Source organism: Hyperolius riggenbachi, chromosome 10 (genome assembly GCF_040937935.1).
Source record: "Hyperolius riggenbachi isolate aHypRig1 chromosome 10, aHypRig1.pri, whole genome shotgun sequence".
Classification (NCBI taxonomy): Eukaryota; Metazoa; Chordata; class Amphibia; order Anura; family Hyperoliidae; genus Hyperolius; species Hyperolius riggenbachi.
Window position 1 is genome coordinate 134,260,162 of NC_090655.1, and position 15,308 is coordinate 134,275,469.

At 41.9% G+C, this 15,308-nt stretch overlaps 2 protein-coding genes across 8 annotated transcripts in view; one reads left to right on the forward strand and one right to left on the reverse strand.

Moving 5' to 3' along the window:
- VSIR (V-set immunoregulatory receptor) overlaps positions 1 to 14,576 on the forward strand; it is a 93,125-nt gene extending 78,549 nt beyond the window's left edge. For 2 of the 3 annotated variants that reach the window (XM_068258242.1, XM_068258240.1), the window contains exons 3-7: positions 1 to 54; positions 2,579 to 2,686; positions 6,578 to 6,605; positions 7,400 to 7,581; positions 13,841 to 14,576. In XM_068258242.1, the coding sequence (XP_068114343.1) occupies positions 1 to 54; positions 2,579 to 2,686; positions 6,578 to 6,605; positions 7,400 to 7,581; positions 13,841 to 13,872 (404 nt within the window). In that variant the 3' untranslated portion in view covers positions 13,873 to 14,576. The remainder of the gene's footprint in view (positions 55 to 2,578; positions 2,687 to 6,577; positions 6,606 to 7,399; positions 7,582 to 13,840) is intronic. The other variant, XM_068258241.1, reaches the window with a different exon arrangement.
- CDH23 (cadherin related 23) overlaps positions 1 to 15,308 on the reverse strand; it is a 1,682,716-nt gene that overhangs the window by 276,961 nt on the left and 1,390,447 nt on the right. The window lies entirely within an intron of this gene.

Genomic DNA, 15,308 nt, shown 5'->3' on the forward strand with positions numbered 1-15,308 from the left:
ATGATCCAAATCTCAAGACGTGTTTAACGTTGACAATTGGCAATGACAGTGATGGTAAGTAGCGTATAGTTATTAGCCCAGCAATACCAACCTCCAACTGTAGCTAAACTAATTGTGTCTCTGCTAAAGGAAAAATAATTCACACTACCTGGTTGACAGTCTCTTGCTATATCAGAACCAGCTTTCTGACCAATGATGATTAGAGGCCATATGAATTTGTGGAGGTTATGATCATAAACATACTGTACTCCAAGAAGAACAAAGAGCATGCTATCGTACATTAACCTTTTTTTAATTTTTAAATCATAAAACCATATTGCACTAACTAAAAGGAATGATGAGGAACTGATGATGTTCCTTAACTCCTTAAGGACCACAGTCTCCCCGCTTTCTGTTGGCTTTTTGTTGGTGGGTTCTGATCGCTGCTGGCACGTTGATTTTTTTAAAATAAAAATTGTGTAATTTTTTTCCATTATTTCTCACTCCCCCGGCAGCCAATCAGGCCGATCCTCTCTCATAGACATCAGCCTATGAGAGGGGATCGCGTTTGGAGCCTCTCCAGGGGACAGCCGAGTGACGGGGGTGTATCCAGTACAGTGTTGCCATAGATGGCAACGCTGTACAATGTAAATAGACGCTGGCAGACTGTTGACGGAGCTTGGGATCGGCGCGTATCAGCGCACGCGATGCCCTGCAATCTCCGCCACAGGACTTGACGCCAATCAGTGTTACGCAGCGGCTGCCAATCGGCGTTAGGCGGTCGTGTGGCGGTTAAATGACTGATCTCACATATGGAAGATTCCTTCCTTGCCAACATCCAGCCTTAAACAACTAGCCTAGAGGTGGCCACACAAAATACAATTTTTTAAATATTTGTTCAATTTAAGAATTGCAATCAATTTTTCTGACTGATTGTAACATTTCAAAAATATGACCAATGTACCACACACCAATGTTAAATTTTTCCCCCAGTTATGATAAAATTGATTGGAAACTGAGAAAATTGCTAGGGTGTGTATATTAACAAATTGGCAATCTACCACACACCATACAATCTTCGGAAAGATTGAAGAAAAATATCTGGCATTCCGGATCGATAAAAATCAAAGAAAATGGGAAATCCGATCGGATTTTTCAGTCGAATGAAAAAAAAGCTTTCGATGTTTTCGGGAGATCCGATCGTTTTTATCGAATTGCCGTAAAATCGGATCATTTTATTGTATGGTGTGTGGCCACCTTAAAGGTACCCATACACTTATAGATTTGCAGCAGATTTGACCATCATAAAGATTTCTGTCAGAAGCCTGTCAGGTCGAATCAGACAGGAATATATCTAATGTATGCAACACAGTAGGAACAGATTTCCAATAGATTTCAGAATAAAATCTATTGAAAAACGATCGAAATGCAGTGTTGCACTATTCGATCCAATGCAACTCTATGGGCTGGCAGCCAAACGACCTCGATTTTCCGTCCTCCCTAATCGACTAAATTGGTCAAAAATGGATCGATTGGTCGATCGATCATGCTTCCTGCTGTATTGATTTCTAGCCAATTCGATCTGAGCAGTCGATTCGGCCATATATCAACTGCACAAATCGACCAGTGTTTGGGCTGCTTAAAGAGAATCTGTATTGTTAAAATCGCACAAAAGTAAACATACCAGTGCGTTAGGGGACATCTCCTATTACCCTCTATCACAATTTCGCAGCTCCTCGCCGCATTAAAAGTGGTTAAAAACAGTTTTAAAAAGTTTGTTTATAAACAAACAAAATGGCCACCAAAACAGGAAGTAGGTTGATGTACAGTATGCCCACACATAGAAAATACATCCATACACAAGCAGGCTGTATACACCCTTCCTTTTGAATCTCAAGAGATCATTTGTGTGTTTCTTCCCCCCTGCAGCTATCTTCCACTGAAGTGTCAGTCTGTTTCTTCCTGCAGAGTGCAGACAGCTCTGCCTGTATGTAATTCCTCAGTATGTGAAAGCCCAGCCAGCTCAGAGGAGGATTTATCCAGCTTGTAAAAGATAAGAGAGAAGAGAGAAGCTGCTCTAATCTAAATAATACACAGGCAGTGTGCAGAGAGGGGCCTGGAGGGGGGAGATGCATCACAGAACCACAACACTGAAGAACTTGGCAGCCTTCCAGACACAGGCTGACAAGTCTGACAAGAGAGAGATAAGTTGATTTATTACAGAGATGGTGATAGTAGAACGTGCTGCAGTAAGCCAGAACACGTTAGAATAGGTTTTGGAACTTGTAGGATGATAAAAAACAGGATGCAATTTTTGTTACAGAGTCTCTTTAAAGAGACCGAAATTTGCATGTAGATTATGAGCTACTAATGTGGTAGTAATCCTGCACAGTAGAGATACCTTTGGGAGGAGACCCCAATGTGATCTGTGTAATCAGGTGACTGCAATGCTGGTCTGTGGTATTTCTATTCTTCCATGAAAGGATCTCTATCAGTGAGACTTCACAAAGTAATTAGATGCTTTTACAAAAATGTGTAAAATGTGATACAGGAGACTTGACCTGTATTTAATGTATGCTTTTTGCTATCTGCATTGCAGGCACAACAGCAGCGGCACTGGCAATCGTAGCCTGTATTGTTGGAATCCTATGTATGCCACTCATACTAGTTCTAGTGTACAAACAAAGAAAAGCAGTGACTGCTAGAAGTGAGTATCATTCTCTAGGTCTATATACTGTATATACACTATAAAATACATTATTGGTAAGAGCTGTTGTGATGTCCTTGTGCTCTTAACTAAAGAAAAAATAAACAAGCACTTATTAAATAAGTGTATTACTGATAATATACACTCACCTGAAGGATTATTAGGAACACAATACTAATACGGTGTTTGACACCCCCCCCCCCCCCCCCCCCCCCCCCTTTGCCTTCAGCACTGCCTTAATTCTACATGGCATTGATTCAACAAGGTGCTGAAAGAACTCTTTAGAAATGTTGGCCCATATTTATAGGATAGCATCTTGCAGTTGATGGAGATTTGTGGGATGCTTATCCAGGGCAAGAAGTTCCCATTCCATCACATCCCAAAGATGCTCTATTGGGTTGAGATCTGGTGATTGTGGGGGCCATTTTAGTACAGTGAACTCATTGTCATGTTCAAGAAACCAATTTGAAATGATTCAAGCTTTGTGACATGGTGCATTATCCTGCTGAAAGTAGCCATCAGAGGATGGGTACATGGTGGTCATGAAGGGATGGACATGGTCAGAAACAATGCTCAGGTAGCCCGTGGCATTTAAACAATGCCCAATTGGCACTAAAAGGGACTAAAGTGTGCCAAGAAAACATCCCCCACATCATTACACCACCAACCTGCATTGTGGTAGCAAGGCATCATGGATCCACGTTCTCATTCTTAAATTCTGACTGTATTGAGACTTATGAGACCAGGCAACATTTTTCCAGTCTTCAACTGTCCAATTTTGGGGAGCTTGTGCAAACTGTAGCCTCTTAATCCTATTTGTAGTGGAGATGAGTGGTACCCAGGGGAATCTTTTGCTGTTGTAGCCCATCTGTCTCAAGGTTGTGCGTGTTGTGGCTTCTCAAATGCATTGCTGCATACCTCGGTTGTAAACGAGTGGTTATTTCAGTCAACGTTGCTATTCTATCAGCTTGAATCAGTCGGTCCATTCTCCTCTGACCTCTAGCATCAACAAGGCATTTTCGCCTACACGAGACTGCTGCATACTGGATGTTTTTCCCTTTTCACACCATTCTTTGTAAACCCTAGAAATGGTTGTGCGTAAAAATCCCAGTAACTGAGCAAATTGTGTAATACTCAGACCGCCCCATCTGGCACCAAAAACCATGCCACACTCAAAATTGCTTAAAGAGACTCTGAAGCCTCTTAAAAATCCTTTTTTTTTTTTTTTTTTTTTTTTTAAACAATCCTGTTTAATACATTATCCCTACCTAAATCGCCGCATTCCCCCGGCTGTAGACTATCTAAACCCCCCCCCCCCCTAACTCCCGGGAAGGGGGGGGGCCATCTGGGCAGTGCTTCCGTGTGAGGCAGGGCTATGAGCCACAGCCCTGCCCCACACGCTTCTGCCAGCGCGGATCGCCGCCTCTCCCCCGCCCCTTTCAGTCTTCCTTCGCTTAGAGGGGCGGGGAGGGGCGGAGATCCGCCGCTGACGGGTACCACAAAGACTGTGCACACAGTTGAATGATTTTATGGGGATGTATGTGTGTCTTTTGGAGGGAGGAAGTAAGTCTGCTCCAAGAAGTTTCAGCATGTAGTGTTGGTGGTATAATTGTGTGGATAGCAGCCTACCATGCGGTAGGCGTGGGTTCGATTCCTGGCCAATGCATGTGAGTTGGCTTTTGAAATCCTACAAATCCCTAAGCAAGCTCATTTTTCTCTTGGATATATCATAATGATACATGCTAGGCTGGCTTCAGCATGTAGCATTGTAGTGTGTTGTGTTGGTGGTATAATGGTTAGGATAGCAGCCTACCATGCGGTAGGCCTGTTTTCAATTCCTGACTAATGCATGTGAGTTGGCATTTAAAATCGTACAAATCCCTAGGCAAACTCATTTTTCTCTTGGATATATCAGAATGGTACATGCTAGGCTGGCTTCAGCATGTAGTGTTGGTGGTGGTATAGTGGTGAAGAGAGTTGCCTACCAAGCACTAAGACCTGGGTTCAATTCCCGGCCAAGGTATGTAAAAGCTGGCTTTTGAAATCCTACAATTCCCTGGAAGACAAGACCCCCTCCTCTGGAGGAGGGAGTGAGGGAGGAGGGAGTGAGGGAGGAGAGGGAGCTGTGGGGTGCAATATAAGGAATAACAATCAGCCAGGAGCAAGCTAACAAGCCTACAAGAGCCTAACTAAGCTTTCCCTAGCAGAGTCTGTCAGCAGCTGTCCCTTAAAGGATATCCAAACTGACATGTGACATGATGAGATAGACATGCGTATGTACAGTGCCTAGCACATAAATAACTATGCTGTGTTTCTTTTTTTTCTTTCTCTGCCTGAAAGAGTTAAATATCAGGTATGTAAGTGGCTGACTCAGTCCTGACTCAGACAGGAAGTGACTACAGTGTGACCCTCACTGATAAAAAATTCCCCTTTTTATCTCTTTCTTGCTCTCAGAAGCCATTTTCTGCTAGGAAAGTGTTTTGAAGTTGGAATTTCTTATCAGTGAGGGTCACACTGTAGTCACTTCCTGTCTGGACCGAGTCAGCCACTTACATACCTGATATTAAACTCTTTCAGGCAGAGAAAGAAAAAAAAGGAACACAGTACAGTTATTTGTGTGCTTGGCACTGTACATACACATGTCTATCTCATCATGCCACATGTCACCTCGGGTATCCTTTAACTAATTACTGTAGGCAGACGAGTGAGTAAAAGGGCAAGAGAACCTTGCCTTTTATAAGGTGGGGGGGGGGGGCTCTGCAGTCTGTTTGGTGACAATGTGCCTGCTGACTGTGATGTAGAGGGTCAAAGTTATTCTTAATGGAGCATTATGGGGGTGAATTGAACTCCCACAAAAGTTCGCCTTCGCCGGCGAACGCGAACCACCTAAAGTTCGCCGGAAACTGTTCGGGCCATCTCTAGTGATCACCTTATTGCCCGGTACACACCATGCTATTTCTCATCAGAAAGACGGGTTGAATCGATTATTTATGACAAGCCCGATCTGATTTCCGATCGTTTTTCTGATAATTTCTATACAAAATCGATTAGAAAAACTATGTTATGCCTAGTGTGTACCATGCATAACATACCCCTATTTACCCCTTAGCAAAGGTGTTCCACCCCAATAGCAAGTGTGTCCCACATGGTGCCCATCCCTCACCCCCACAGCAAACATGGCCACACACCCCTCCCCATTGGGGGACCATCACAATAATAAGTAATCCCTCCCCCACCTTCCACCCCTCACAGCAAGTGTATCCCATATAAACCCTTCCAAACAACAAGTGCGATACCCATCCCTCTTCCTCCACAGCAGGCATGGCTAGAACCCCCACCCCACACACACATATACAGTGTGGTCAGTATAATAATCCTCAGCTCCTCCCCCATACCAAATCTATTCAATGTGGTACTGCTCCCTCATTGCCCCCCTACCCCCCACACAGTAAGCATGGCCAGAACCTCAGCCCCACCCCATATAGAAAAGTGTGACTAGTATAACAATCCCTAACTCATTTCTACTCCTAGCAAATGGGTTCAGTATGACCCCTTGCCAACCCCATTCTCAACACATGGTAATAACAAGTAAGTTCTACAAAAACATTGTATTATTGTTTTTTGTTGCCCGATAAGGTTGGACATCGGTTAAAAGAGAGAGGTGACACCATGAGCCATTGAAAGGCTTCTCCAGCAGGCACTACTAGTCAGTGCCTAGCACTTTATTGTTTTTGGTTAAGTTTTTATTGGCACTGCCATTTTCCACTGGCACTTAAAGGAAAATAAGTAATATAAAGCTGTGCCTTGGGTATTAAATTTGTGCACATTGCTTTGCTTTAAGAAACAAATAAGTTAAAACCGCTTTCTAACTTTCATTTCCTGTTTTCCTAGGAGCGCAGGAGTTAGTGAGAATGGACAGGTACGTTTCATTTGCGTAAATACCTTCAATTCTCGGAGTCTTTTGTCTGTCCACTGAAAGAACAGTCACACAACAAGTTGTAACCACAAAATACTTATAGTGTGTATATAGACAAAGTACTAATGGAAAGTTTGATAAAGCAATGGCCTGGGACCCATTTGCATGCCAACCGTTGAAGATTTTCTAAAATCGTTTTTCCAATAACAGTGCATGCAAGTTAGCCCACAGGAGTGATTGCTTTTTGACGCAATGGCTGGTCCTCAAGCATTTTTTCCAATGCAAGGTATGAGTGTTGCAAAACTGCTTTTGAATCGCTGTCCAAATGCTATTTTGTATACTGCAAGTGGGTCCCTGGCCTAAAGGGCATCAGTGAAATGCTACAATAAATGTAAGTGAAATAAGGTCAAAATAGCATAGTGATTTTAATTTTGGCTCTTAATAGTGTAAAGGGGTTTGAGGCTATATTGCGGTCTCAGTTCTCAACTGAGAGATGTCCCTCACTTAATGTCCTTGGGGCAGACATAGCAGTTTGGACATAACTGACTACACAAATTGTTTATATACAATGCAGATACCTTGTGCACTGCAAACTGTGGTATCTTTCACACTGTTGGCCTAAAAAAACAAGCCTAACTAAGGATTTTAAAAGCCCTGCTGTTTTGAGACAAACACAATCAGAAATAGAACTGACATAGCAATAGAAAGCCAAATGTCACCTTTGAGTACCACTTGAAGAAGAAATGAATCTTATTCCTACAGATGAATCTGACTGTATGCATTATTTACTCCTGCAGTGAAGCACAAGGGATTGATAATCCCGTCTTTGATGATCCTCCTGTTGGAAATCCAGAACAGAGGCCCCGGCTTGTTTTCATGTCCAGCCGCCAGCAGTCAGACTCGGGTCGGCACCTGCTCTCCGAACCAAACACCCCTCTCTCTCCGCCTGGACCAAATGATTGCTTCTTCCCATCGCTTGGTAAGCTACCATATAGAGACTTATTTCACTTGTATCCCCAACAGGCCAAATACAAGTCTAACTACAAGATTCCAGAAAACGCTATTGGTATCCCGTTATATCAGAAGATACTGAGGCTCAAAATAAGGGCATTGGTTTGACTCAGGTGCTTCACTTAGCGGTCAGCTGACCATTATATGAAATACTAAAGTTTTATCAATGCTGCTTTTCAGAAATCTATAGAAGTCCCTGCATTCCCTAACAACAGAATAGTAATCTTTTCAGAATTAAAAATATTTTGGGCATTGTGGGGTGTTTAGTGCTGCTTTTATACATATGTGTTGCATATTGGTATTATTTTCCACAGAAATTATTCTTTCAGCTTTGTGCTAGCGATTAGCAGGCAAACTGCAAATGCGGTTTTGCAGTGAGAATGGCAGATTAATGTAAGGCAAGATGTTTTTCAAATTTTTTGGACAAAATTCATTGCGAGACGAAGTTGGTTATTTCATTTTTTACATTGTGCAGGGTCCTCGCAAGGTTTTGTTTTGCACATACGTATTTTGTTAAGCCTATAAGCCTATAAGGAAAGCTGTTCGTGTTTTTTAGCTAGCATATACCAAGCATTCACTTACACATTCAAAACATTTGTGACAATATAGCAACTTCACAAAAATGTCATGAAATTTTACATTTTTGGTCACCCTCGCTTTGCAATATCTTTTCCTCTTCATACATTGCATAGGAGGACAGGTCGTGCTTGGATGTGCAATAATTCCAGGCAGTGAGTAGCTGGTTGTGTAACCTCATTTAGCCACCTAATTAGCACACACTTTCCTCTCATACATCCTCTTTTACATGCCATATCTCAAAGTGTACCTGAAGACCAGAACCCCCCCCCCCCTCAGATACTTACCTAAGAAGAGGGAAGACTCTGGATCCTGCACAGGGTCCTCAAGTCCTCCTGGCCCCCAGCTGCGGCCCCCTGAACAAGAGCTGGTCGGATATATGTTACATGGCTGTGGTCCTCTTCATGCACCTTGCACGAGTATGGCCACGCCTGTGCAGTAGGCCAGAGCTGCTCACCCACGAGTGGCCCCATGCTACTATGCAGACACGCCTGTGCTCAAGAGGATGTGGCACGGCCACTCTTGTGCAGGAAAAGGAGGGCGGATGCAAATTTCTAGAGGGTCCCTGAGCAGTGGCGGTGGTCTGAAGAAGGACATGGCAAGCCTCTGGAGGATCCCCTTCCTTTTTCTTAAAGAGACTCTGAAGTCTCCAAAAAACCTATCTTTTTATTTAATAAAAGTATTTAACATGATAACCCTACCTAAACCACTGCATCCCCGCCGCTCTAATCTAACTAAATACCCCCAAACTCCCTGGGGGGCAATCCAGGCAGCGCTTCCATGTGAGGCAGGGCTATGAGCTGCAGCCCTGCCTCACACGCGTCTGTCAGCCCGGATCTGCCTCTCCCCCGCCCCTCTCAGTCTTCCTTCACTGAGAGGCGAAGATCCGCCGCTGACAGACGCGTGTGAGGCAGAGCTGCAGCTCATAGCCCTGCCTCACATGGAAGCTCTTAGGGCAGCAAAATCCACGACCAAGAAAGTTGTGGATTTTGCAGCGGAGAGGGAGGGGGGATTTAGATAGTTTACAGCGTCGGGAATGTGGCGGTTTAGTGAAGGCTATTATGTTAAACACTTTTATTAAATAAAAAGATGCTTTTTTTGACACTTCAGTGTCTCTAAGTATCTAAATTTTTTGCTTTAGGATCACCTCGGGTTCTCCTTAAAGAGGAGCTGCTAGGTATAGGGTCTCAGAGGAAAAAAACACATATATCAGTAGCTAAATATTGGCTGTACTTACATTACATATGCATTTCACTGTTCACGTTTGGATATCACAGAATTTTTATATAGTATTTGCAGAGATTGATGCTCCTGACAGCTCATGGCAGGTTCCATGTTTGTCTGTCTTGTATGAAGCCAATTGTGATGTAATATCCTCCCTTACCTTGCTTCCTGATGATTCGACTCACAAAAAAGATCAGGTTCAAAGATCCTAATGGTTCATAATCCGGACAACACTACTGTGCAGTGAATATTAATTAGCCATGTGGCTAGGAACAATGCCGGACTCGTGCAGTATACTCTAACGGAACATGTGCCCTGTGAACAGCACATTGATTTTTCAGTGTTGTGAGCTGGACTGCAAGAAACAAGCTGCTGTAACATGAGCCTGTAACATCTCACTGTGAAAGCAGCCTTAGGGCGGAATAGGGAAATGAAGGGGAGGACCAAGGGAGTGCAGTGGGGAGAAGAAGCAGCCCCAGAATGCTTCGCAGTATCTGTTATGCGGCCTGCCGGCCTCCTTAGGAGCTTGGGAATATAGAGGCTTGCTGTTCAGCAAACATCAAAGTAAGAGAGATTTTTAACTTCAGTATTGCCTTTTTGGCTTCCTTCTAAACTGTTTAACACAGGAGAATAGAGGTTTAAATTAGCTTTTGCAGCCTGACAGTTACTCTTTAAGCTAAGTGTACACTCTGATGCATGCTAGATCATGTAAAAAAAAATTGATACTGTAACTCATTGATACTGATCATTTACTTGTTCTCCCACCCTGCAGAAATCTTGTCTAATATCAGTCACTTATCTGTTGGCTCTAGCTTTGTGGTGCTTGATAAAGTACAAGGCAATGCCTGCATACCTCCTAACATTTTGAGATAAAGAGGGACACTTAGGCCACCCCTAAGCACACCCCCAACCCACCCCTAATCCCGCATAACAAAGATTACATAGGGAAAACATGTTTTATAATTCAAACCACACTGATCCTTTCTATCCTGGTTCATTTTCCTTCATATTAACATTTAAAAATTATAAATATATCCATTTAAAATATATAAATAACGTTTAGAGTATATCAAAGACAGTTTTCAGTAGAAAAATACATATATTTACATATTTCTGTACATGAGTCCTGAAAGAAAGAAAGAAAGAAAGAAAGAAAGAAGACAAACACTTATATAGCGCTTTTCTCCTGGCGGACTCAAAGCGCCAGAGCTGCAGCGACTAGGACGCGCTCTATAGGCAGTAGCAGTGTTAGGGAGACTTGCCTAAGGTCTCCTACTAAATAGGTGCTGGCTTACTGAACAGACAGAACCGAGATTCGAACCCAGGTCTCCTGTGTCAGAGGCGGAGCCCTTAACCATTACATTATCCAGCCACCACTTAAGAGGGACAAATGAGGAAGAAAGAGGGACAGGTGGACAGGGTTCCCAAGGAGAGGCTGTCCGTCCAAAAGAGGGACAGTTGGAAGCTATGATGTCTACATTGTGTACAGCAGTCACCCATCTGATTGACATTCTGATCAAATATAGATTAGGAATGTCCTAGTTCTATGGATTTTAGATTTTTGTTTTTTATATCAAATCTAATCGTTTGAAAACACTGCACAGTGTATGCCTGGATTTAGGTTGTTCTAAATAGCTAGCTCACTAACAGATATTTTCTCTTTTAAAAAAGAAATTGTTCTAAACACAGCATTCATGAATAAAATGAAATATGTCCACAATATTAAGAAATAAATGCACAACAGAATATTGTCTTGTTACCTCATTTAAGCTCCATTGAAGAATCATTGCAAACAATGCATAGATACACCTGTGTGATGAGTACCACTGCTATTCGAGCCAATCTGCCACACATAACGTGTTTCCAAAGGGCTGAGAATTATATTGACACCACAAGAAAAGATGCACAATCTAAAGACATATATGATAGTCACAACTCATCACATTCAAGTATAGTGAAATCAATAATCAATTTTATTCAGGACTTATCCAAGCACAAAAACATGTTGAAAACAATGAATTAAAAGCCACCTTCTAAATCCAAACATAATTGGAAATCCCCAAGAGCAGCGGAACAATGAAGTGTGATATTGCATGATCAAAAATTAGTTAAAGTGCAGGTACCATATATTGCACAGCCCACAATATATGTTAATAGATGCAAAAGTACAAAAATACAAAAACATATACAAAAAATACAAGAATATGCGTGTACATGAACTGTAATCCAGTGTATCAGAAAAGACATCATGAACACAAAAGTGTGGGTGCTTACCGGTGTAAAATGACAGCTTCTGCTGAGGAGAAGGAGGGGGGACGCCTTGCGCGTTCGCAGTGTGCGGCTGCTTCTATGGAGGCCGGTTTTGTAATTCACTCCCTGATGCAAGTCAGGAAGTGAACTCTTTGACCCGGAAAATAATAAATACAATGTATTTATTCTTAAAAACGCTCACGCAATCGCTGCACATATCGATTTAGTCAGTGTTTGTGTTTTTCCTATACCTTCCATTGAGGCAAAATCGCCTCAAAAATACCACAGGCACAACTTTGCTGAGCAGATCGTAAACGAACTGGTCAGCTGTGAACTCTCTCATAGGGAATCATTGCACAAGTGTTTTTAGGGCAATTTTGAAAATCGTCTGCGCTTAAAAAAAGGGCAAAACACCCTTTGTCTGAACAAGCCCTTATGGTGCTTAAATAAAGTAACAAGACAATATTCTTTTGTAAATATATTCTGGTGTGGAGATTTCTAAATTCATTGAAAATGCACAATACCAACAAAACCAGCAACTGATCTTATCACTTTTAGGGGAAATTGTATTCAGCAAACTGATATTCTTTAAGAATAAGTGTCATTTACGAAGGGGTCATCTGTAAAATAACAACTGTTTTCATGTAATCAGTTAGGAAACATTTTATTTATTTTATTTCAGACACACTGGGCCATATGCAATTCATTTTCTCTCTTAAGTGATATTTTCCCAACTTGTAAATAAAATGTTTTTTAAACCACCAGCAAGCAAGAAAATACTCAGAATAATATAGACACCAATTTTTCACCTATTTTTGGTACTTTTTCAATTGCAAAATACTAAAGAAATATTTTGAATCGAAAATGAAAAATTATCTCCCTGGAGAAAATTCAGGAGAAAAAGTGAATGGCATATGGGCCACTAGCCCATATGCAATTACGTTTTACACTTGAGTTTTCTCCTAGGAGATCATTTTTCATCTTTAAAATAACTCTCTAGCACTTTGCAAGTGGAAAATTACCAAAAAGTTGTTGAAAAAGTACCTGAAAATTGTTTAGAATGTTTTCTTGCTTGAGGATGGTTTAAAAAGCATTTTATTGGCACATTTAAAATTTCACCTAGAAGAAAACTCAGGAGAAAAAAGTGAATTGCTAGATCATGCAAATAACCTACAGTATATCTCACTGATATTGATCATTTACCTGTTCTACTACCCTGCAGAAATCTTGTCTAATCAGTCACCTTGCTGTTGCGCTAGCTTTGTGGTGCTTGTTTAAAGTACAAGGCAATGCCTACGTTGTGTACATTGTAGCACTCGTTTGGCTGTTCTTGGTGTTTGGAACTACTAATTGGTCTGAGGGAGTGAGCTTAGAGCCCCGAAACGCATTGCCAGTGCAAAATATCATTTCTTTTTGAAGTCTTTGTTGAGGTAATACGCCACCTCTCCCTTTTATTTTTTAAGTGTTTAACTCAATTTTACATACGAGGCAGAAGATCAGCTGAACAGTCAGGTAATTTGCATTTAAAAAGGGAAGAAATATGTCAGCCTCATTATCCTCACTTTCACTTCAGGTTTGTTTTAAAGCACAGCTAAGCCCTTAAGGGGTCCATACACTCAGCCGATTTTCTGGCCGATCGATCGATCAAAATCGATTGATCAATTGCAAATCGGTTGACCGATTTCGATTGATTTCAATCGATCTGGCAGGGTGGAAAATCCAGGTCGATCTGTTGAGATTGCTTATCATTTTGCATTGTCCCTAATGGAAATCTGATGGCAAAAAAATGCCATCAGATCGATTTTCAATAGATTTCAAACTGAAATCTATTGGAATTCTAATCCTAGTAAAAATGTTCCTAAACACATCAGATAGATAAGAAATCTATCTTATGATCTATCTGCTGCTAATCTGACGAGTGTATGGCCACCTTTAGTATTGGAGAGGATCTGTCCACCTCTTGGTAGAGAACAAACAGAAAGACACTCTGGCAAATATTGACAATTTGTGTGGCTCATAGCTGTTAAAGGACAATTACTTTACAAAGGTGTGGAGGCTGAAAATGTTATGTACTTGTGTTGTAACATATTTGTGGTATTGTTATGAAATTTCTGACTTTTGCCTCACATTTCTGTCCAGCTTTACGAGACTAAACACATTTTGTATTACACACACAGAGCCAGTGCCCGATTCCCCAGATCCTGTGTAGAAGCAAAATATAAAAGCCAACCGGGGCTTTGAAGAAAAAAAAGCAATATTTAAAGACTACAAACTGTGCAGTTACTACAAAACAGCATCCATACGAAGAATGAACAGCTTTGTGTTGTAAAGGCATTATACAACTGGCACCGAGAATCCTATATATGGGTCTGACACAAGTATAAACTCTTCATCTGCGTTGGAATATTAACTGAATATAGAGGCTATACACTGCCTGGTGACTACTGATGGTATTTATCATATTGTCCTGAGTACAATCACCATATCTGACCATATAGACATGAAAAGAGACTATTCAGAGATGGGCCTGCAAGCTTCACAATTCTATAGCATAAAAACACAGCTTAAAGCACGCCTGCCATGTCCTAAAATGTTTACACCAAGCACACAATCAACATCAGCATGGAAGATCATTAACAAGTGTCCCACTGTTCAGAAAGAATGTCAGTCATCCTTAGAAGCAGCTGATCAGAACTCTCTGGATTACACAGTCCTGCCCAGCCTGAAGCATTTGTATTAATTGGCAGCTATACTTAAATACATTTGAAACAATTAGCCATAAAACACATGGTTACTTTCTTCATTAATCTTCATACTCAAATCGGGTTGAGTTCTTGAGTAACCCACATTCAGAGCTGCACAAGCTAAGCAGCATCAATTCTTAAAGGGAAGGTTCAAGCAAAAAAAAAAAATGAGATTCACTTACCTGGGGCTTCTACCAGCCCCATGTAGCCATCCTGTGCCCTTGTAGTCACTCACTGCTGCTCCAGTCCCCCACCGCCAGCTAGTTCTGCTTCTACCAGCCCCATGTAGCCATCCTGTGCCCTTGTAGTCACTCACTGCTGCCCCAGTCCCCCGCCGCCAGCTAGTTCTGCTTCTACCAGCCCCCTGCAGCCATCCTGTGCCCTCGTAGTCACTCACTGCTGCTCCAGTCCCCCGCTGGCAGCTTTCTGACCTCGGAGGTCAGGGCCACATTGCATACATTTTTACGCATTCCAGCTAGTGCAGGAACAAAAATTTACGCGTTTCACCACTAACGCGTAAAAATGTATGTGTTAATGTTCCTGCACTAGTGGGAATGTGTAAAAATGTACGCAATTTGGCCCTGACCTCCGAGGTCAGAAAGCTGCCAGCAGGGGACTGGAGCAGCAGTGAGTGACTACGAGGGCACAGAATGGCTGCATGGGGCTGGTAGAAGCCCCAGGTAAGTGAATCTCATTTTTTTTTTTTTGCTTGGACCTTCCCTTTAACCGGTCTCACAATGGACATTTATGATAGATGTAGCCCATCAAGAATGGTTTTCAAAAAATCAGCCGGCTTGGCCATACCTGCTGCCCGTACGCATCGCCGTCAGAATACAAAGATAATCCAAAACTATGGACAGTATTTTATTAGTACTTTTTTTTCCCCGAATTGTAAAAGCAA